Raw genomic sequence first — 25,265 nt, 5'->3', positions numbered from 1 at the left:
AGTTATTTCTTTTGTGATTCATTTGACTGGAGAGTTTCATACTTTTGTTCGTTGTCGAAAAGGAAAGAATGTGGCAGTAGAGATTGGTTAAAGGGTTAGAGAAGAGAGTTGTCGGGGGAATGGCTAATCTTGTTAATTGGAAGTTTACAGTTGAGATTTGAGATCATTTGGCTTTATAGTTTATTTTATTCCTTGCAGAAGAATAAAAAACAAAAAACAAAAAAAAAAAAACCCCGAGGGTTCCGGCTTGAGAGATGGTTTACTTGAGTAAGCTTCTCCATTTTCAATCCCGACCAAACTACATCAGATTGAAGACTAGAAGACCTTGGTTTTTTTTTCTTGCCCTTTAGAAGAGAGTAATATTATTTGTTTATATTCTTTTTTTAAGAGAAAAGTGGATCTCTAATTATATATAAGGGTTATTTTAGGAATAATAGTGGGTGAGAAAATAACATTTTAACTTTTTATAGTGGGTGTAAATATAATGTGGGTGTGAAAATAAGACAACGGGGTGGGTCTAGCTCTCTTTAAATTTATATAATAGACAATTAAATAGTCAAACCAATTATAAAAAGAAGAAATAGTAAAATAAAGGCCAAAAGTCGATCTGTCATTCACGTAGCAAACACCAAACCAAAACATGTGAACACTAGCCATGCCGTGCCCAAAAAAGAAAGAGAGTTTTAATAAAACACTTTCGGTACCGTTCACTCTTAATGGAAAATCATTTTTTTACCTTTACTTGTCACTATTTACTATACCTTTAAAAATAACTTTTCGTTAAAAATGAAGTTTTTTTGGACTTTTCGTTATTTCCTATAAAAAAAAATATGTGAACAGCAGCCGTGCCATGCCCTGCCTCCTAAAACCCCATTCATCTCTCTCTTTGTCTCTCTCAGAACCTTTCGACTTCCACTTTTCACTACCACAATCATCTTTTTTTTTCTGCTCATATTTGTTTTTCTATCTTCCTTCCATTACTGCCGCCTTCAACCTCTCCAGCCACCATTCAATGCCAAACTCGCGAACCCTTTCCGTGGTTTTGAAATCTGGACACCTCTTTCTGCGTTCAAAGAATCAATGGTACCATAAACTCCCCTTTTTCTCTATATTTTAATCTTCCAAGTTCTCTGAGTTTTGACTTTTTCTTCTTATTTCTATTTTAAGCTCGTATTAATTTTACTTTAATGCATCTATCTTGCACCTTAAACCTGTGTTATTAGAATCTGAGATTGTTTTATAATTATGGTTCTGAAATGTTTCACTTTCTGATTAGTTTGTGCATAATTTTACAGTTCACAACCAATGAAAAGGTAATATTTTTTCTTTTTTGCTTTTTTATGTTTTGGGTTCTTTAGTGGAGGACACGTCCTTAGAGAAATGAGATTTGAGTGCTTATTAAACAGATTGACTTTGTTACTGCTTCTAATTTGATGTTATGAACCATAAAGCAAAAAGATTTGTCCCTTTTCGACCTTAGCTATAACCGGATGTCAATTTGTTAGTATCTCAAATTCATGAGGCGCTGTTACTTGGGATAGTTGAAATACATGACAATGTTAGATCAGGCTGGGATTTTGTGATGATTTGTCTTCTGTATTTTATCTTACAAAGACGACAAAATCATATTGCATTCTGTATATGAACTGAAATTCACAAAGTTTGAAGAGAAATCATTGATTATTTGTCAAAATAACTATTGGGTTTGCTGGATTTTAATCGGTTTGAAGGACATTCTGTGATTCTTCTTTTTTTTGTTTTTTGAGAAACATTTAGTGATTTGTTTGGCACTGAAATTTACTTTATGATTAATTTAGTTGGCATGCCCTTGCATTTGCTTTTTGTTGGTGTTGTTAAATCGTGTGGTGTCATTGAAAAAGTTGAGCAATTATTTTTTTTTTCTGTGGTTAAACATAATTCCACAGTGTAACAGTACTCTTTTGATGACGAAAAACTAAGTCTAATTGCTTATTGTATCTTCTTACTTGATGACAAGTAGAAAAATAAAGCGTACATTCTCCCATTAGATGAATCAGTGATATCATTCATAATTCTATAATCTTAATATGTAGCATAATAAATATTATATGAATGGAATTATTTAGAGCTATAGGTTGTATTGTTGTTGAATTTTGTGGAAATCTGGACGAATCGGTTTTGTCTCTTTCTTTTTCCTCGTGTAATGGCTGCTAGAGCGTATGTATGAAGTTCTGTCATTATACTTCATATGTATTTTTTTTTTGGTTTTTAAGATCTTGACTTATTCTTATTAAAGCTGAAAGAGTTGTCGCAGTTTGTTTGTATGCAAATCTTTTGATTATTTTGACACACGGAGTGGTTAGGGCTCATTCCAAAGTACAAACTATAGCATTTCAACGCTTGTAGCACAGTAATTGCATTATTTTCTCTACTGCATTTGTTCCTCTCATTTTTAGCTCTCTGAATAATCAACATTCAGATTTTATTGTTATTATTTGTGAAGTCACTTCAAGAGAAATCAAGCGTTGTGGTTATGGAGGAAGGGTACAGTGGGACTAATGACACTGAACCCAGACGAAGTGTATCCAATGATCGAACAAGTAGTGCCACTTCTTCATTAAGGAGGCGGTCTTTAACTTTATCCCATGTTCAGCCTTCTCAAATAGATGATGACGATGAAAGTGAATGTGTGTCAGAGGCAGGAGATATTGGCGATCGGGCTCTTCACAGCAACAGGCACAGTGAGAGTGGCAGCGTCTGCCTGTTTCCTTCAGAGGATGTTCAACTGCAAACCTATGGATTATGGGGTCGTGACCCTGTTACATCCAAAGCAATTTCCCCTGTCACTCCCTTGCCAAAGGAAATCATACCTCCTATTTCCACTGATGCGATCATATCCGATGACAAAAACCCAGTGAGCTTTCGGTTGATACAATTCATATTGTATATTATCTTTGTTAGAGATTCTTGAACATGGATAGGAGATTTGGTTTTCTTTTTCATTGATCATAACATGTTAAGAGTTTTTTCTTTTCTTTTTGTCGAATCATGCTAGTAACTTAAATTATTTTGTTTTCATATGCAGGAAAATACAACAAGGTTGCCAAAATGATTGGAATATGGTTCATGCATGACTCATTTAGCAGTTTTTGGCATTCTTGGGGTAACACGGTTAACTATGTTTCTTACTAAATACCGATGTACATTTTTTTTTAGTCCTAATATGTGTTGGGTTTATAGCTGTTGTTGCATTCGTTTGGCAAATTGTATTGCGAACTTTTTCGTGCTATTTTTGTTTTTTTTTTGTGTAGAAGATCTATGTAATTGGAATGCTGACAAATTGTATCCGGTCTATTGTACTCTAAAATTACATAAGTTTTGTTCACGAAAATGTTTGATCATGCACTGGCATGTTCATGTTTCTGTTTGTCTTGAAAAAAAATTGAATATGTCACTGTAATACATCTTCTTAGATCTTTCTTCAAATCTGGAAACCTAGATGTTAAATAGATTATTTGACATGCTACAGTATGCAGGTCTTAACGAGATATCTTTTGCAAAAATTGTTTAGCCCTGGAGTTGTTGGGACAAAACCATTGTCTACCTTGATGTTCCTTCTAATATGGTCTCTCTCTCTCTCTCTCTCTCTCTCTCTCTCTCTCTCTCTCTCTCTCTCATGCACACGAACACACATACGCAAATGTATCATGCCCTTTATTCGGCAGTGTTGTGTTAATAAACATGTTTTTTTGTAAAGCTGTTACTTATGAGTATTAGGAGGGACTTGTGTGTACACAATACGATGATCACCGAAGTATTATCAAGTTTCTTAACACCTTTCTTTCCATGCTTTTTCCCCATCATCTTTTAACTTTTTAATGTCATAGTTCTCAATGGTTGTGATGCCGAAAATGCTAGATGATGGTCCAACTCAAATTTTTGTTTCTAATGCATTTTTGTAGGTTAGCTCTTTCTTGATGGGGTGGTTTGGTGTTGTTTTCAAAGGAGATATATCATGTATGTCAGATTATTTGGTCATCGGATTATCAACTGGTTACTTGGGAAGCCTTACAACTTTCAGTGGTTGGAACCAGAAAATGCTTGAACTCAGTGTTGAAGGACATTGGGTTTTTGCTGTGCTCAACTTTTTGATAGGTAATAAGATGTCATGTTCTAAAGAATTGCTGCAGTAGACATGTAGATCACTTTGGCAAGCAGGATATTTAAATTTCATTTCAATCTAGCTGGTTTCTTTCTTTGAGCCTATTTGAAACTTATGCATGGGTAAATCACAAACCCAATGTACCTCAAATTGCTGGACTAATATGAGATCCTCTTTTATGTAACGGATGTCAGGTTTGTTTCTTGCAGCCTACTTCATCATTTTTGGGGTAGAGACAGCAAAGGGTTTTAGGCAGATTCTTGAGAGGAACTCAGTGTGTGGTTTTACCAGTTCTAGAAGAAGGTGGAGGGTTGATAGCTACAAGCGTCACTTGGTAGCTTTAGCAGTGTTGTTGTTGATGCTAAGTTCTCTGTGGAGTATAAGTGGAATACTATTGAGAGAGGAATTTAACAGTAGCAGCAGTGAGGCGCAACTATGGTTGGGTTGCATAGTTGGACCTTTTGGTGTGTGGATCTGGTGGTTCTTAGCCTGGCTTAATGGACGTAGATTAGGAAAGACGGGTTTGTTGAAATGGGTTCCATTTGGTACTTTAATTGCCAATGTTTCTGAAGCTTGTGTAGTGGCAGCCCTGTCTAATTTGTCATACATTGTCTTGATCCATGCCCACGATTTTTTCCTTTTTAATAGAAAATCTGACGTGCAAAACAATTTGTTTGTGCAGGTGAATACTAAGACTTGCGACATTGTTGCAACAGGCATACCATTTGGGTTTCTGGATTGCCTAAGTACTGTTTCTACCTTCATTGCTAAGTTCAATGCGATGAGAGAAAGCAAATACCCTTGGAGAGCATACGCATATGCCATGGCTACGATATGCATCTCGTTTCGTTTGGGAATCCTGATATACTGTGTACCTGTTTGGACAAGGGCATACAAGTAGTAGCATGCTCAGACCATTATTTTGATTTTTATTCTATGGTTATGCCTCGGGGATCATGTTTGCCGAGGAGGAAGAAGAAGCCATGATTGCCAAGGTTTTGAAGGAGTCTTCTACTTTCAGCAAGCAGAAGTGTTCCAATAATAATAGGGTTTGCTCAGAATCAAACATGTATTTTTTGAAAGCAAGGCCTGCCTATGTATAGTGAAAATACTCCCACTAATCCGGCCTTTAACTGATTAGTGGGGATTTGCCAAATCATAGGGTAACATTAGAGTCCTAATTGATATTGATATATTGTCTAACCAAATAAGGACTCCAAACCTTAATTTAAGCATGATTCCATAATTTCCTCAACACCAACTAATTTGTTAACCAAGTTAATTGATTAACAAGAAATAAATAAATCATATTTATTGACACTCACATGCTTACATGGAATCTCTTTTTATACTATACTCTAGCCAATGAAACTCATCATACCAATCGGAATTAAAGAGTTGAGGAACTCTGGAAAAAAAAGTCTTTGTGGAAAGGCTTTAGTATAGGCCGACAATACTCTTTTTGTTGATAAGCTCTTTGGACTTGATCTTGAATATTGGGCTCATAATCTGACATTGAAGGTCAAGTTCCAAAATCTGACGGAATGGTAGCCAAAATTTTTCTAACTCACTTTCATTTGAACTTGAACTACCAAGATTGTCCATGGTAGTATTTGCACAATGTTTCCTATAATATCGTAACATAACTGTATAATTTGAAGTCTACACCAATTTTGTTACAGATTACTCAAATTTGATAAAGTCATACAAACCAAACAACACACAACTTAACTCATTCAATAGTCCAAATAAAAACTTTCATCACTTTATCAACATAAACACTAAAACACACATATCAATCCATCTAAATTAAAACCATACGTTATCATCCACATCAATCATCAAATCTAATTATTTACAAAGAAACATTTTTCTAACCAATTCATTAAAAAAAATTAGAAATTAATTTGAATAAGTTATGAAGAACTTACTTTAGAATTTGAAGGATGAAATTTAGGTGGTCGTTAGAATGATCGTCGGGGTGGAGTGGTAGGAGTTTGGCTATTAGGGATTGAGCTTGGTAGAATTGGGATTTGACAATTTGAACTGGAATTGGGTTTCTTAATTCTTGGGGTTTGATGCAGATCTGTTTTTTTCTTTTTCTTATAAGCCAATGCTGGTATGGTTCTTTGGTTAAAAATGCCTTATATATATTTTAATTTTTTCTATAAAGTAACCTCGCCCAAACAAAGTTGTTTTGGCCAAGTATACTAAAAAATATTAAGTGTGGAAAGGTGTGGCAAACAACATAGGTGCTATGCACATAACATCCACGTGCGTTGCTGGCACATCCAAGCCTGCCCTGCTGCCCAACAACCCAAGCTTCTATTTGAGGCATTTTATCAAGCAATTGGAAGGCAATGGAAGATCAACTCTAACCTTTAAAGTGACATCACCCAAGTCATTCATGGAGATTCACCCCTTTGCACCTGAGTGGGTCCGCCCATATTTAGATTGACGAAAATAATATAGTCAGTTGATATCTGATCTATCCAAAACCGAACTTATTCCTTAAGTGAAAGTATGTGAAAAAGAAATACTTATTCTTTATCTCGCTCTCAAACCCTAGAAGAAACCCCAAACTTTACCCTCTCTCTAGCTGCAGGCCTATAGTTTATGCTTGAGGCTGGTGGCAGACACCCTTTCAACCTTTCTTATCTTCTTCCTCATTCTTGTTTCTCTCACCCTCTTACTTCCCTGCACCTGCGATGGCCTTAATTCCTGTCAGGGAATAGTAGAGCAACCCACTTTCCATAAGTGTTGTGGATGTAGCTCTGTCTTTAGTTGTTTTGTCCTTTCGCGCAACTGCAATGGCTCCGATTTCCATCATAGAATGGTGGAGCAACCCACCATCTACGAGTGGTGTGTGATAGGAGCATATTTATGAAACTTAGTTAGCTTGTTTTTTTGCATTTATGTTGGTTCATAGTTATTTTAGTATTTTAAGCTATTTTCATGTGTTTGTAGGTCAAAAGGGCTAAAGTGGCAAGAAAGTGCATTTTGGTGCATTTTGGAGCAGTTTTGGGCTTGAAATGGATGGCACATGCTTGGAGCAAGGTGGATGGACCAAATTGAAGACCAAAATAGGCTAGGATTATGCTGAAGTTAATAATTCAAAAAAAGGAAGTTAAAGATGCAAGCAAGAAAGGAGGAATGTTAGCCAAAGTTACCTTATTTTGTCCTAAACTTTCCTAATCCTTCACCACTTAATTTCTAGCTACAAGGAGGCTTCTTAAATATAGTAGGACACTTAATATAGGTTCTAGAAGACCTAATCCCAGCCATAAAGGGGTTGCCGCACCCTTTTCCTTTTCCCTTACACGACAAGAGATTCTCCTTTCCCTTTTGCCTTGCCGCACCTTACTTGCCGTTTTCTTCTTGGGATTCTGATTTGTTACCCTTTTCTTGGAGGATTTAGAGTATTAAACCCTTCCCAATTTAATTCCCAGCCATGTTTTTCCTTCCCTTATAAATAAAGGACCTTGTCGCACCATTCAACATCATCCCATCATCCACTCATTACCATTCATACTTTCAGCCATTCTTCCATACAATTCATCATCCAAACCTTCATCCACACCTTGTATCGTAGCAAAGAAGAAGGAGGAGGACCCTTGGACGTGCTTGCCAATCAAGTTGGATTGCTGGAACATTCTTAGGTGTAATCCATCCTTTGTTTTCAATGTTTAAGTTTAATTGTCTTTGTTTTGTCAACATGAGGAGCTTAACTCGTTTTAGCTAGGGGGAAATTCAAAGCCATGAACATATTTGCAATAGGAATTGATTACTTCCTGTTATGATTTCATAAATCGTGAATGTAATTTACTTAATTGTTTGATTCAGAACTTATTCTTGTTTGTTGATTAAGGGTGCACACTTAGTTTGCATGCAGGGATTTAATGCTAAAATATAAGGGAGTTTCACATAATCGTTACGAACTTACATTCATACGTAGTGAAGGTCACTGGTCACGATCATGTTAAGTTAAATTCCTAGCATGAGTAGTTACGAATGCCTTGTCAATGCTTATGATTTTCACAAAGCTTAATGATCTTTGATTGTATCTCTATTATGCTATTCATGTAGGGGACTATTGAAGAATAATTTGGTTGCCGATGCGTTGTCCATCCAATTCAATAACTTAAGGAAAATCTTAGGGTTAATTAGTGCTGTTCACGGTTAATCTGGGGCGTTGAGGTTCATGGTTTAATGGAAAAGCAACTGGAAATCGATTTGTGTGCAAGTGTGTCATGTGTGGAGAAGAACCCTTTAGCTGGCTTATCACCCTTCCACTTACCCCAATTTGATGCCAAAATCTGTTTAAGTTTTTAATTTACTTGTTTTACTTCAAATTCGTCCAAAACCCAATCCCCTTTACTTTGTTGTGTCAATTAAGTTAGAAACTACCCAAATTTGTGTTTTTAAGTGTTTTGAGTCAAGTTAAAATCAATTTTCATCTAAATCACTCTCTAGTGTCTAGTTTGAGTTTATTTGATAGTTTTGTGATGTTTTGAGTTTTTTTTAGTTTGTTTTGAGTTCTTTGAGTCTAATTAAGTGTTTTCAAGCCTAGTTTTATATTTTTGAGTCAGTTTTAAGTAGCTTAGCAATCCTTCCTAATCCCCGGCCTAGAATGATCCCTACTTACATCTTTACTATAATTGTCAATAAGAGGGTTTAATTTGTGTGTTAGAATATTTCACATCAAATTTTGGCGCTGTTGCCGGGGATTAGCAACTTTGCTAATCCCCATTGTTTATTTCTTGTATATTTTGTTTTAAGTTTCTGACTTTGTTTTGTTTTCTTGTTTTTAGGTACTAGTTTATGACTTGAAGTTCTCAACCGGTTTGTGAGCATATCTTTGACTTTGACGACGATTTTGAATGGACTTTGAGAAGGAAGAGGAATCAGCAAGCATCTAATCCACCTAGCCCTGAACCCGAGCTTGAAGAAGAAGTAGAAGAAGAAGAAGTAGAAGAGGAAGAAGAGGCCACGACCCAGGAAGTAGAGGAAGTACAAGTTATGGCAGCGGACAATCGAACAATCAAGGAACTCTCAGCTTCGAGATTGGACAATGGCATGCCCCTATGCATTCAATATCCCATGACAGCTCAAGGCAAGACCGAAGAGTTCGAGTTGAAGTCCAGTTTGTTGCATCACATTCCAAAGTGCCATGGGCTGTCCATGGAGGATCCAAACAAGCATTTGAAGGAATTTGAAGTGGTTTGTTCAAGCATGACCCTAGTCAACGTCGATGGAAGCATATTGAAGATGAAAGCTTTTCCATTCTCTCTTTTGGAAAAGGCTAAGGATTGGTTGTACGAATTGGCACCTGGAACCGTCACTTCTTGGGAGAGCATGAAAATAGCATTCTTAGAGAAGTTCTTTCCAACATCAAGAATCATTCTTTTGAGGAAGCAGATTAGTGGCATTTAACAAAATCAAGGAGAATCCTTCCTGGCGTACTATGAATGTTTCAAGGCTTTTGTTGCATCATGTCCCCAACATCAAATGAAAGAAGAGCTTCTCATTCAATATTTCTATGAATGACTTCTTCCTATTGAACGACAAATGCTAGACACCTTAGCGGGTGGTGCATTGGTTGACAAAACACCGGTTGCTGCCAAGACTTTAATTGCCAATCGAGCCTTGAATGCACAACAATACGAAGGAGTAGGACAAAGAGAATCCCCACGGCAGCAACATGTCAACGAGGTAAGTGCAATATCTAAAATTAAATCTCAATTGGCTAATCTCACTCTTCTTGTGTCACAAGTTGTTGACAAACCCAAAGTGAAAGAAAATACAATTTGTGGCATGTGTTCCATGCAAAGACACCAAACTGAAAAATGCCCTCAATTGATTGAGAATGTAAGATGGGAAAGTGCAAATGCTATTGGGTTCCAAAGCCAAAATCAGCCCAAATATGATCCATAGGCCAACACGTACAATCCGGGCAGGAGATATCATCCACATATGAAGTGGAGGGAGCCTCATCAACCACAACAAGGAGGATTTCGACCACCACCTGGGATGTTTCCAATGCCATACACATAAATGCAACCTCAATCACATTCAGCCCAACCAAATCCAGGTATGTCTTTAGATAATGATAAAGTTATTCAATTACTCACCACTTAGACGCAGGGAGTAAAAAATCAAGCTAAAGAAGTGGACGAATTGAAGAAGAAAATGGGGCAAGTGGTGGAGTTCATGAGAGAATTTAGAGAACAAGGCAAATTACCTAGTTCAACCATTGTGAATCCAAGGGGAGGATTTGAATCTGTCAAGGCCATCACGTTGAGAAGTGGCAAACAAGTTGGAACTGACCCAAGACCATCCAAATCAAGTCAAAAAGAAGATGAGAGGCTGCAATTCGAGGAAGAAGGACAAGATAAAGCCACGACAAGGATTGAGCAATCCTTGCCGCAGCTCCCTACACCCCCTACACATTCCAATTCGGCAAATTTAGGTAAGGTTGGTTCAAATGCGGTTAATTCTAATGTTATTCCACCAAAAGTGCCTTTCCTTCGTAGATTTATGCAAGCCAAGAACGAAGATGATGAAAAAGATATTTTGGAGACATTTAGGAAGGTGCACGTCAATATCCCACTCCTTGATGCTATAAAGCAAATCCCGAAGTACGCTAAGTTTTTTAAGAAGCTTTGTATAACAGGGAAATGGATTTGGGAGAAAGATGTGGTACATGTGAGTCATAATGTCTTTGCAATGTTGCAAAGAAAGTTGCCACCTAAATGCAAAGATTCAGGTAGTTTCACTATCCCTCGTGTAATTGGTAATACAAGGTTTGAACATGCTATGCTAGATTTAGATGCATCAATTAATGTCATGCCATATTCTGTTTATAAATCTACGAATTTATGAGAGCTTAAAAATGATGATGTTATTATTCAATTAGCCAATCGATATAATACATACCTGAAAGGAGTTTTGGAAGATGTTTTGGTGCAGGTAGACCACTTGATTTTTCCTGCAGATTTCTATGTGCTTGACATGGAGGATTCAGCCTACTCTCCACCATCGCCAATCTTACTTGGGTGACCTTTCATGAAAACAGCCCAAACCAAGATCGATGTGGCCAATGGAGCGTTAACAATGGCGTTTGATGGCGATATGATTAACTTTAAAGTTTCTGAATCTATTGAGAATTCTAATGAGGTTCGTTCTTGTTGTGCCATTGATGTAATTAAAGATGTAAGGCAGGAACGTTCAGCACAAATAAAGAAGGATGAATTTCAAACCACCAACAAAGAGGGAATTGGAGTAAAGCATAAGGGACACGCCCCAACCCTCATACCACCAAATCTGGCCGATAGTACCCCTTGTGCATCTGTTAACAGTGCTGCCACTTCATTTTGGCACATTGGTGAGCCACCTACGCCAATTCCAATTCCCATTTCAAATAATATGTTATTACCTTCTTTGGTGCAAGTACCTAATCAAATTCAAGGTGGTGGGAGAGTTCACGTTGACTTAAGGAAGAAAAACAACACAATCAGGAAGGATCACTTTCCTTTTCCATTCAAAGATCCAAAGCATGAAGTGTTTTGAGGAGCATGTCGTGGAGGTTGTACCCCTTCATGCCGTGGGATCCAATAAAGCTTAAAAGAAGATTACGTCCGGCTGGAAGATGTTAAAGCAAGCGCTTCTTGGGAGGCAACCCATGCATTCAACTAAGGAACGATGAAATTCTCACTCCAAAACCAGATTTGTGTTACTAAACCCTTCTCTTTACTGCATTTATTTTGCCATGCTTAGATCGTTGTTTGTTTGTTTGCTTATGTGTGAGTTTATGTTTGAAACATTGAGGACAATGTTTGGTTTAAGTGTTGGGGGGGGTAAACAAGCTGTTTTTGCATGATTTTCGTGGGATTTATTCACCTATCACTTCTAAAGTTGTTTCTCATTGTTTTTAAGTGTTTTTAGTGTGTTCTTAAGTGTTTTTGTGTCACATAACAAAAAAAGAAAGAAAAAATCGAAAAACGTTCTGAAAAATATCAAAAAGAGTCGTTTTTGTGTGTTTGTGTCTTAGGGTACCTTCCAACACAATGATGAGGATTTGGTTTTTAATTGTATAACTGTTAAAGAGAGTTACAAACATGGATGGAAGTTTGATATGCTCTTTGGTTTATGCTTGGTTGTAGTTGACGTTTACGAATTCACATGTAATCACAAAGAAAAAAAAATCAGTTTTTGTAACATGCTTGAAGGAAGGAACTCAAACAAATGCTACAACCCTGAGAGACTTGAGCCTAAACTTTGTTTGGAGAGTTATTAATCTGTGATTTCTTGTTTTCTAAAGTCGTTGCATGATCTCATTGTTTCTTTGCTTGGTTGCTACTTAGAATGCATTTTCATCATTATAGTTCCAAATACTAGAACTCATGCCCGTTTCATTCAAAGCTTAAAATTGAGTGCATAACACATAACAAGATGAAGTTGTTTAGTAGTTACCACTAGAGCCAAAAATCCTTCATCCCATGCATTTGTTTTGTAGGTTAAACCCCTTTGAGCCTTGTCTAGACTAATTTCTTTGTTAGCCACATTATCCCTACCTAGCCTAGAATAGGACTATCCATACCTTTGTTCTTAAAGTATAGTGGAGCATGACTTAGAGGGAATTCAATTTGATCAACATTATGCAGAAAACAAGTGTGGGGGAAAGGTATTTCCAACAAAAGAAAGAAAAAATGTGAAAAAGAAAAATGTGAAAAAAAAGAAAAAAAAAGAAAAAGTTGAAAAATAAGTGAGAATGAACTCACAAGTATTAGTTGTTGAAGAAATGGTCCAAAAGTTTGAATCTGGCCCTAAGTGTTTTGTGAATCTTCCCTTTGTGTATAAAGTGGATTTTTGCGTTCAAACGTGAATTCTAAGTGTCAATTTTATTACTTTGCTCACTATTGCTTCAAATATATCCAAAATTTCATTTAAATAGACACAAATACCCTCAAATTTAACAATTAAATAAATTAAAGCCTTTTTAGCTACTGTCATCTTAAACTCCGGTGTGAAATTTCGTCCCCGAATTTCACTATTTAAATTACATATTTAAGTATTATTAATTTCAAGATTTATTTTTAAAGAATTTTATATATAGTTGGCAACCATGCATAAATCTAGAATTTCCTTTCCTTATATGGGGGTGGATAAATTATTTTATGGAGAGGAAAAAAAAGAAAAAAAAGAAAAGAAAAGATGGATGGAAGTTGCTGGAGGGCAGCGAATGAAAGGGAGGAAGAGGGGAGTTTCAAGAGAGAAAGGAGAGAGTCTCGGCCAAGGAGAGAAGGAGAGAGAAAGGAGGTGGCGAATGAGGGAGGAGGAAATAAGGGAAAGGAAGGAAGGAGAGAATGAGGGGGAAAACGGGTTTCCCCTTGACCCGCGTACTTGACCCGTTCCTCTGGATTTTATGATGGTTTTTTATCGAATTAGACCAAATAAACATTCCCAAGCTTCATCTCGCCACTCCTTCTTCCATTTGCACCCACAATTCAAAGGAATTTGGGGTAATTTGGTGAAGAACCGATGGTGGGTGTTCCGAAGCCATGGCGGTAATCCGCCCATTTCCGAAGGGATTTCCATCAACCATCACCACCCTCAAGTGTCTTTGGAGTCCAGGGACAAAGCCCAATCAACATTGGAGGTGGTGGAGTTGAGTTTGACGTTAAATTGAACCACACCCAATTTTTAGGGTTCAGGCGGATCGAGGAGTTTTCAGGCCACTTTCCTGCCGAATTGGACTTCACTCCAAGTATGAAATTTGTTCCTCTCATTGAACTCTACATGCCTGTAAAATTTGATAATTTTTGGAGTTAGTTGAATTTTCTGGTGAGTTGTAGTGGCCGGCCACCGTGTGCGGCGACGTGTTCAGCGGTGGACCGATGATGTCTTTCTAAGTCCAATTAGATGCCCTGGATTCATAATTGATATCTGTATGAAGTGGTTTGATTGTTTGAACTTAGTTTCATTATGATACATCACTTGATCAAAATTTGAATCGACGATCTGATCGTTGGATCATCACCAAAATTTAATGCATTATAGAACGTAATATTTGAAGATAGCTAGAACTGATGGATCAGGAATCTGATGTACGGATTTTCCTGAATTGGATTTCTAAGTTAGTAAAATTAATTGTTAACTACCATCTAATTCTAGCAATTGGTGAAGATCCGGCCGTCGGATCTCGATGAGAATTTAGTATGTTGTTCTATGAGAATAATGAGAACCCTAAGAAGTTACGGATCCAAAATCCGATGGGCGGATCTTTCGGATCGAATTATGTGGAGTTGCGAATCCTACCGTTGACTGAGAGTTGACTTTTGGTCAACATGTCTCGAAATGTTTTGCATACTAAAATTGGTACTACGGGAGACTAAGTGAAGTCTAGTGGACCCACATTGGTTAAATAGTGACTTAACATATGGGGTAGGGTTATTACCTTAAATTCTTATATTAGTATTCGTTGTGAATATGAATTGGTTTTATAAGTGTGATTTCTATTGAAATGTGATTTTTATATATTTAGCCATAGACCTTTGTTTATGAAACATGATTTGGCTTGTGTACTGATGATGGTTGTGATATATGTGTGTTTAATTATCTCTTTTTAGCAATGTGAATGATAAGTATGATAAATGCTATGACTATGTGATCTTAGAATTCTATTAGAAGTATTATGTAGAATTTATATGATTGTGTTATGAGGAGTGATCCTTATGACCATGTATGATGAGGAGTGATCATGCTTGGTTAATCCGCATTGGGTGATCACTTCCTAACAGCTATAGGAGTGACTCTGCTTGGTTAATCCGCATTGGGGGTCATTGCCTACTTGGTTACTTCCTCAGGAGTGGCTCTTCTTGGTTAATCCGCTTTGGGGGGCCACTTCGTGTTTAGTTACTTATGTGGGCTTCGACCGAACTGCGTCCATCTAGCCCTAGTTTTTAATGTACATATGAATGATGGTTTTAAGAATATTATGGTTTGAATTAGAAAGACCGTTGGATGTCTGGGTGACTCCTACGGAGTTTTCAGTGACTTGATTGTGATTCCATAAAGCATGATTTTATACTTGATGCTTATAAATTGTGATCGATGATCTGTTTTTATTGAATATCACATATTAGTATTATTGTCACTCACTCGAGCTTCGCAGCTTAACCATGTGTCTGATTTGCCTAGTGTGCCATCTCCTTGATGTAGGCATGATTGTACATATGACATGTCAGGGTAGATTACGAAAAGTTGCTTGATATTTTGGTTTCGTTGAGTGGTCCGGAACCCGATGTTGTTGGATTTCGTTGAGTGGTCTGGAATCCTTGCTCTTGTTCATTTCCGTAAAGTTATCTTAGAATCTTAAATTCAAGTGAATGAGAATTACCCACAATAGAACTTGTGAATACAAATTAGAATTACCATGTTATTATTCATAATCCAAGTGGGGAATTATATAGAGTTCCTTGGTTAAATTAGTGAAATGTTTTGTTATCGCATTGTTTGATTAACGTAATTAAATGCTAAGATTGTACATCTTTGGTTCATGAATTGATTAATTGATGGGATTGTGGAATGATGCTGGATATGAGTGTAGTTATTTTGATTATTTTGGTTGATCAATGTTTCTAGAGAATAATATTGTGCATTGTTAATTCTTTAATATGTTACACGCTAAGAATTGTGATTTTATGAGGGAAACATGATGATTTATGTGATGGATGAAGTGGAAATGCTATTCGTCATGTGGGATTGTGATGTTGGATATCATTGTTATTGTTATGATTAGACTTTTTGATAAATATGGCTAGAGAATATGATTGTGCTTTGTTGTTTGTTCTTTGAAATGTTGCATGATATGCATTGTGGTATATTGTTGGGACATAACAATTTATGTGATGAATGTTCGAGTGTAGTGAAGTAATGAACTATGAATGGCTTGATCCCTATTTAGGGTATGTAGGCAGTCTAACGAAGATGTTAGATGCAGCCATAAAGTCTACGAAGAATTATTGCACAGTTGGATCTTAAGTTATGTTTTACCTTTTCCCGAAGGCGAGGTATGTTAGAGATACAGGTATTTGGTGACGTCACATGTCGATCTTGGACGTATGTCGGGATAGGGGCGTGACATCCGGTCCAACTTCACCTTCGCTTCTACACTCCACAACCAACCCTATCCCTTTCGACCCCTTCATCACCGACATTGAGCATCGCCGTAGTTACCTCAAGTGGGAGCAGGATAATTTCAATCATGCTTTCAACACCTTTTTTCTTACTAATATCATTTTTAGTTTTAAATATATAAATAGTTTTTAAAGTTAGTCCACATGTCGTTATATGATTGTATTTGTGAGATCCACATGGCGCCACATCATCACACTAACATACTAATTGACAAATTTTTCACAAAAAAACTAAAATGATCACGATGAACAAATTCAAAGAAAGACTAAAATGATTCATGATAGACAAATTCAAGAACATTACTATTGATTATCATTAATTATTAAGGACCAGATTAAGGAGTTATGTCAATGTCACAAATCATTTTGGCTAAAAAGCCTTTAATTTATTTGATTGTTAAATTTGAGAGTATTGCGTCTATTTAGATGGAATTTTGTATATATTTGAAAGATTTTATAAAATGTAACATTTTTGAAATTAAAGATTGTTTTTTTTTCTATATTTGATAAATACTCTTTGTTTTTCTGTCTTCCTCCCATTGCCGCCGCCTTCAACCTCTCCAGCTGCCATTCAATACCAAACTCGCGAACCCTTTCTGCAGTTTTGAAATCTAGACACCTCTTTCTGTATTCAAAGAATCAACGGTACCTTAAACTCCTTTTTTCTCTATATTTTAATCTTCCAATTTCTCTAAGTTTTGACCTTTTCTTCTCGTTTATATTTTAAGCTCGTATTAATTTTACTTTAATGCGTCTATCTTGCACCTTAAACTTGTGTTATTAGAATATGAGATTGTTTAATAATTCTAGGTTCTGAAATGTTTCACTTTCTGATTAGTTTGTGCATAATTTAACAGTTCACAACCAATGAAAATGTAATCTTTTTGTTCTTCTGGTTTTTTATGTTTTAGGTTCTTTAGTGGAGGACACGTCCTTAGAGAAATGAGATTTGAGTGCTTATTAAACAAATTGACTTTGTTACTGCTTCTAATTTGATGTTATGAACCAACTTTTTATTAGGTCCCAACTTGTTCAATTTGCTACCTAGTAGTCATAAAGCAAAAAGATAGTCCCTTCTCGAACTTAGCTATAACCAAATGTCATTGTGTCAGTATCCCAAATTCATCATGCACTGTTACTTGGGATAGTTGAAATACATGACAATATTAGATCGGACTGGGATTTTTTGATGATTTGTCTTCTGTATTTTGTTTTACAAAGACGACAAAAGCATATTGCATTCTGTATATGAACTGAAATTCACAAGGTTTGGTATTACAAGTTTGAAGAGAAATCATTGATTATTTGTCAAAATAACTATTGGGTTGCTAGATTTAAATTGGTTTGAAGGACATTCTGTGATTCGTCTGTTTTTTGTTTTTTGAGAAACATTCTGTGATTTGTTTGACACTGAAATTTACTTTATGATTAATTTAGTTGGCAGGCCCTGGCATTTGCTTTTTGTTGGTGTTGTTAAATCGTGTGGTGTCATTGAAAAAGTTGAGCAATTATTTTTGTTTCTTCTGTGGTTAAACATAATTCTGCAGTGTAACAGTACTCTTTTGTTGACGAAAAACTAAGTCTAATTGCATTATTGTATCTTCTTACTTGATGACAAGTAGAAAAATAAAGCGTACATTCTCCCTTTAGATGAATAGATGAAACGGTGACATCATTCATAATTCTATAATCTTAATACGTAGCATAATAAATATTATCTGAATGGATTTGTTTAGAGCTATAGGATGTATGAATTTTGTGGAAATCTTGACGAATCAGTTTTGTCTCTTTCTTTTTGCTCGTGTCATGGCTGCTAGAGCTTATGTACGAAGTTTTGTCATTATACTTCATATTTATTTTTATATTTTTTTTGGTTTTTAAGGTCTTGACTTATTCTTATTAAAGCTGAAAGAGTTGTCGCCGTTTGTTTGTATGCAAATCTTTTGATTATTTTGACACACGGAGTGGTTAGGGCTCCTTCCAAAGTACAAACTATAGCATTTCAACGTTTGTAGCACAATAATTGCATTATTTTCTCTACTGGACTTGTTCCTCTCATTTTTAGCTCTCTAAATAATCAACATTCGGATTTTATTGTTATTATTTGTGAAGTCACTTCAAGAGAAATCAAGCGCTGTGGTTATGGAGGAAGGGTACCGTGGGACTAATGACACTAAACCCAGACGAAGCGTATCCAATGATCGAACAAGCGGTGCCACTTCTTCATTAAGGAGGCGGTCTTTAAGTTTATCACATGTTCGGCCTTCTCAAATAGATGATGACAATGAAAGTGAATGTGTGTCAGAGGCAGGAGATATTGGCGATCGGGCTCTTCACAGCAATAGGCACAGTGAGATTGGCAGCGTCTGCCTGTTTCCTTCAGAGTATGTTCAACTGCAAACCTATGGATTATGGGGTCGTGACCCTGCAATTTCCCCTGTCACTCCCTTGCCAAAGGAAATCATATCTCCTCTTTCCACTGATGCGATCATATCCGAAGACAAAAAGCCAGTGAGCTTTCGGTTGATAAAATTCATATTGTATATTATGTTTGTTAGAGATCCTTGTCCATTTGGCTTTCTTTTTCATTGATCATAACATGTTAAGAGTTTTTTCTTTTCTTTTTGTCGAATCATGCTAGTAACTTAAATTATTTTGTTTTCATATGCAGGAAAATACAACAAGGTTGCCAAAATTATTGGAATATGGTTCATGCATGACTCATTTAGCATTTTTTGGCATTCTTGGGGTAACACGGTTAACTCTGTTTCTTACTAAATACCGATGTAAATTTTTTTTAGTCCTAATGTGTTGGGTTTATAGCTGTTGTTGCATTTGTTTGGCAAATTGTATTGCGAACTTTTTCGTGCTATTTTTTTTTCTTGTGTGGAAAATCTGTGTAATTGGTATGCAGACAAATTGTATCCGGTCTATTGTACCCCCTAAAATTACATAAGTTTTGTTCACAAAAATGTTTGATGATGCACTGGCATGTTCATATTTCTGTTTGTCTTGGAAAAAATTGAATATGTCACTGTAATACATCTTCTTAGATCTTTCTTCAAATCTGGAAACCTAGATATTAAATAGATTATTTGACATGCTACAGTATGCAGGTCTTAACGAGATATCTTCTGCAAAAATTGTTTGGCCCTGGAGTTGTTGGTGTAACAAGCGACAAAACCATTCTCTACCTTGATCTTCCTTCTAATATGGTCTCTCTCTCTCTCATGCACACGATCATACACACACACACACAAATGTATTATGCCCTTTATTCGGTAGTGTTGTGTTAATAAACATGTTTTCTGTAAAGCTGTTACTTATGAGTATTAGGAAGGACTTGTGATGCACACAGTACGATGATCGCCGAAGTATTATCAAGTTTCTTAACACCTTTCTTTCCATACTTTTTTCCCATCATCTTTTTTTTTTTTCATGTCATAGTTCTCAATGGTTGTGATGCCGAAAATGCTGGATGATGTTCCAACTCAAATTTTTGTTTCTAATGCATTTTTGTAGGTTGGCTCTTTCTTGATGGGGTGTTTGGGTGTTGTTTTCAAAGAGATATATCCTATGTGTCAGATTATTTGGTCATCGGATTAACAACTGGTTACTTGGGAAGCCTTACAACTTTTAGTGGTTGGAACCAGAAAATGCTTGAACTCAGTGTTGAAGGACATTGGGTTTTTGCTCTGCTCGGCTTTTTGATAGGTAAGATGTCATATTCTAAAGAATTGCTGCAGTAGACATGTGGATCGCTTTGGCAAACAGGATATTTAAATTTCATTTCAATCAATGTTACTCAAATCACTGGACTAATATGAGATCCTCTTTTATGTGACGGATGTCAGGTTTGTTTCTTGCGGCCTACTCCATCATTTTTGGGGTAGAGACAGCAAAGGGTTTTAGGCAGATTCTTGAGAGAAGCTCAGTCTGTGGTATTACCAGCTCTAGAAGGAGGTGGAGGGTTGACAGCTACAAGCGTCACTTGGTAGCTTTAGTAGTGTTGTTGCTGATGCTAAGTTCTCTGTGGAGCATAGGTGGAGTACTGTTGAGAGAGGAATTTAACAGTAGCAGCAGCGAGGCGCAACTATGGTTGGGTTGCATAGTTGGACCTTTTGGTGTGTGGATCCGGTGGTTCTTAGCCCGGCTTAATGGATGTGGATTAGGAAAGACCGGGTTGTTGAAATGGGTTCCATTTGGTACTTTAATTGCCAATGTTTCTGCAGCTTGTGTAATGGCAGCCCTGTCTACTGTGAAGAAGGCAGTAAGCTGTTATGATATGATATCTGTCCGCATCCACTCCATGACTTCATCCTCACCATTACCTTTCATGTGTTATTGTCTCGTGTCCGGCAAGCTTACTGTTCACATATATTCGTCATATTATAAACTGCTAAATTTGTTATTTTGGGTTTTTTTTTTTCTCGTCGAGGTTTTAAAAGCTTCTTGGGGAATTCTTGAACCGTACTATTCTCTATTGTAATGTTTTTCGAACTGCATTACCTTTGTCATACGTTGTCTTGATCCATGCCCACGGTTTTTTCCTTTTTAATAGAAAATCTGACGTGCAGAACTATTTGTTTGTGCAGGTGAATACTAAGACTTGCGACATTGTTGCAACAGGCATACAATTTGGATTTTTGGGTTGCCTTAGTACTGTTTCTACCTTCATCGCTGAGTTCAACGCGATGAGAGAAAGCAAATACCCATGGAGAGCATACGCATATGCCACAGCTACGATATGCACCTCGTTTGGTTTGGGAATCCTGATATATTGTGTACCTGTTTGGACAAGGGCATACAAGTAGTAGTAGGGGTGGGTTCGGTACGGTTACCGTACCAAAACCCTCGTACCAATTACCATACCAAACTTTCGGTTTGGTAAAATCTATTACCATTACCATACCAAACTTTCGGTATATCGAAGTTCGGTATTGCCAAATGTTCGGTTGGCATTGTATGGCAATGGTAATTGCCACTTTGTTTTGGGACAAAATTTGTTCTTGCTTTTTTAACCCAATTCAAGGGCAAAACTTTTTTATTGTACCTGTATCTCATACATTGTAGCCTAAATTCATCTATTATTCATCATTTACAATTCACACACACAATAATTCAAATGATGTATCAAGATTCATGATGAAAATTAAGCTTACAATCCAAATAGAAGTTATGAACCAAAACAAATAGAAGTTTCCCCCATGCTAAAGATCTTCTCTATCCTCCATTGGTTCAAACACACCTCTAGAACTTTCCCAATGTCTTCTCCCTTATGACCCGTGATCTTTATGAAGTTTATGATCCGTTTGTGCAACTTTCATTCATTATCCATGAAGTGAGCGGTAACTACCATGTAGTTAATGTTTTGTACTGATGTCCAAGTATCGGTTGTGATACTTACCTTTTGATTATGCATTGCTTCAAATAATTTAGACTTCTCCAACACATATAAATCCCACACATTGGCCGCAATCTTCTTCCTATTTGGAATCTTGAACCGAGGTTGAGCCTCTTTCATCATATCAAATTATTAGAATATTATAAATATGTGTTATATAATTATATATTATATAATTTATAAATGATATATTATATTATATGTTCGGTACGGTAAGGTAATACCGTGGTAATGATATCCATTACCAATACCGTACCAAGAAATTTCGGTACGGTAGAATACCGTACCATTACCGATTGGCACAAAAAAATTTGGCACAAAATCGGTATGGCACGGTTGGTAATTCGGTTGGCACGGCAATTAGGCAAAAAAATCCACCCCTAAGTAGTAGCATGCTCAGGCCATTGTTTTGATTTTTATTCTTTGGTTATGCCTCGGGGAGCATGTTCGCCGAACCCGCGCGGTCTTCATTAGGATCAAAAACATGACACCGTGGTGCTTCTTGAGTGTGTAGCAGACTCTTGCGGGAGAGACAAAATATATCCTCATCTATCTCCGTCCTCTCGTGATGATACAGATGGGGGTATACACAGGTTTCATGTAAGTTTCAGCCATCTCGTGGAACTATCACCAGATTGGGCTGACCAACCGCTACCAATGCCTACCTTTAACACCGGCCAAGTTCTTACCGTTCTACAGATGCGTTGGCGTAACATGGGGAAACGAGTAATTCGGAAATCCATTGTAATAGATTTGTTAGTATATTGATTCTGAGTGTACGATTTCAATGGAATGATTTCTGAGGAATTGCAGTGATGCAACAATTGCAAAGAAGTATCACAGCTGAAATTCTCATTGGATTATCATCCTCACACCAAATGCGTGCAAAGAATATGTTACCGTTAGAGGAGGGGCATCACACTTGTCGCTCTATCACATCATACAAAATCATCAGAGCCATTCAATCTTAAGTCACCTTTTGAGATGATTACACTTGTTATGAGTTATGACTTAATGAAATCTAATCTAAGAGACCACATGAACTATGATCCAATGACTCACATTAAATCATAACAACAAAAAAAAGAGGATTTAAGTCCGTGTGGTGAAATCTATTTAGATTTAGATTCAAAATTAAAAATTTCGTCTACTCTTCGTTAATTGTTAGCATATGAAACTCACATTTGAGACTAAAAAAATAAAGTTAGCCTCATATTTAAGCCCCACATGCTAACAATTGATGGAGAATTTTGTTTTAGCCTAATATGTATAGCTCACGTGTTAATAATTAAAGGAGAGTTGACGGAAGTTTCATTTTTTGGCATAAATACTAACAAACTTCCCCACAAGAACTTAAATTCTAATTTTTTTTAGGGTAACTCCCTTTACTACCTTTATGTTTTGTGGTTTTCAACATTTGGTACATCAAGTTTTTTTCGTTTTAGAGTTATATCTAAAGTGTAAATTTTGGGACAGTCTCATTCATCCGTTAGTCAAACTGTTAAGTTTTCTGTTAACTGATCATGTTGTTCCACGTGGACAATGACTAGATGCCACATATCATTAAAAAAATATATATTAAAAAAAATTATAATAAAAAAAAAACCCTGAAATCCCCTTCTTCTTCCTGCAACCCGCACCCTCCAGCTTTTTTTCTTTTTTTTTTTTTCCTCTCTCTACTTCTTCTTCTTCCTTTCTTCCTCCCCCAACCCTCCCTTCCTTCTTCCCTGCAACCCACACCCTCCCCCAGCCTTCCTTCACCACCAGTCTCCCCCAACCTTCCCCCACCTTTCTTCTTCCCCCTGTAATTTCTTCCCCATCCCTCTCTCTCTCTTAAAAAAATAAAAATTGAAAAGCAAAAACACAAACCCTACTGACTCAAATTGAAAATGAATACACAATTGGGGGGAAGTGGAGGGAGGGGGAGCATACCTCGGCACGTGCGAGATTGAAAGCAAGGTAGTTATTGAAATCGGGGAACTGAGAGTAGTGCTAGAGCTGTTGCCAAATCTAAGACTTGTTAGCGGAGGAAGCCGAATGCAAAATCTACTGCTCCAGCAGCCTGCAGATCGCCGCGAACCTGTCTGCAACCTGGATGTTGGAAGCGCACGCAGGCTTTTTGGGTTTTGAGCAGAGAGAAGAAGACAAGGGGATTTTAGGATAGCTTTGAGGGGTTTAAAATTTGATTGGGGGAGGAAGAAGGGAAGAAGAAGGTTTTGAGGAGAGAGAAGAAGAAAAGGGGATTTTAGGACAGCTTTGAGTGGTTAAAAAGTTGATTGGGGGAAGATAAAAAAGGAAACTTTAACGAAAAGCTCCCGGTACTGTTCACTTTAACGAAAAACCATATTTTTACACTAAAAAGTCAATCCTGGTACTATTCACTTTACCCTTTATTTTGTCCTTATCATTAAAACTCAAAGTTTTCAAGCCCTTTTCATTAGTTTTCCTGATAAAAAAACGCTGGTGGAGGTGCGGGTTGCAGGAAAGAAGGAGGGGATTTGGTTTTTTGTTCTTTTACTACATGAACTTTCTTCCAACTACCATATCATCACAGAGACTAATAATTTAATATGCATGCAAATAATATATTATCGTTAGAGGAGGAGCACCACACTCTCTCACTCTATCACACCATACAAAATCATCCTAACCATTCAATCTTAAGTCACCTTATGAGATGATTACACTTGTCATGAGTTATGACTTAATGAAATCTAATCTAAGATACCAAAAAGACTATGATTCAATGACTCACATTAAATCCTAACAACTTGAATATCACATCAACAATATTTACATTTACATTTCAATCGATAGCTTCATATATTGTAAATCTTTCCACATAATACAAGTATTCATCTGTTTTTATAAGCAAAGAAAGATTTAAAAAGGTGAAAATGAGAATTCATCCCTGAACTTGCTCCCGACTTTAGAATATGTCCTAGAACAAAAATTCGGTCAATTTATGTCCTTCAATTCAACAAAAGTTTCACATTAGTCTCTTGACACTATTCGCACTTATTGCAATATTGTATTCAACTGTTATAAAGCCGCATGACTTAAAAAAAAATTATAACCATAGGATTTACACTAAAGATGATGAAAATATCACACAATAAATTAAATATAATTATTTGGTTCGGCCCTATTAGTCAACAAGATTTAAACCTATATATTTTATTAATAAAACATAATACAACTAGACTGAATTAATAACAAAGAAGAATGACTCTTTTGACAAGCCCCATACGTCTCATGTCTGTATCAAAATATCAAAGAAAAAAAAAAAAAAAAAAAAAAAGCTCCACAGGTTCATTTAAATTGAAAATATAAATATTTTCCCCAACCAACCACCACATGATTTTTACACAACTAACATTGGACCACCTTTAAGCATTATTATTTTTGTCTTTTGATTTTTTTTTTAATTCATTCGATCTAACGGTTAGAAATTAAGAGGGTGTGTGAGAAGTTAAAACGTGATGTGTAGATATCACACCCCTATTATTTAGTACAAATCAAA

General features: G+C 36.5%; 1 protein-coding gene and 1 pseudogene across 1 annotated transcript; both read left to right on the top strand.

Moving 5' to 3' along the window:
- The first annotated feature begins 844 nt into the window (after window positions 1-844).
- Window positions 845-21,458, top strand: LOC126620965 (fluoride export protein 1-like). Its single transcript, XM_050289300.1, is given in 8 exon segments — window positions 845-1,083; window positions 2,459-2,893; window positions 19,010-19,087; window positions 19,455-19,553; window positions 19,861-19,900; window positions 19,903-20,052; window positions 20,193-20,608; window positions 20,934-21,458. Coding segments are annotated over 8 exon segments (1,440 nt in total). The 5' UTR covers window positions 845-1,080; the 3' UTR covers window positions 21,153-21,458.
- LOC126620966 (fluoride export protein 1-like) lies at window positions 2,784-5,396 on the top strand (annotated as a pseudogene).
- Window positions 21,459-25,265: the final 3,807 nt, after the last annotated feature.

This window comes from Malus sylvestris, chromosome 5 (assembly GCF_916048215.2).
Source record: "Malus sylvestris chromosome 5, drMalSylv7.2, whole genome shotgun sequence".
NCBI classification, from domain to species: domain Eukaryota; kingdom Viridiplantae; phylum Streptophyta; class Magnoliopsida; order Rosales; family Rosaceae; genus Malus; species Malus sylvestris.
Note: the sequence above shows the minus strand (reverse complement) of the source record. Positions and strands in the feature narration are given on the sequence as shown.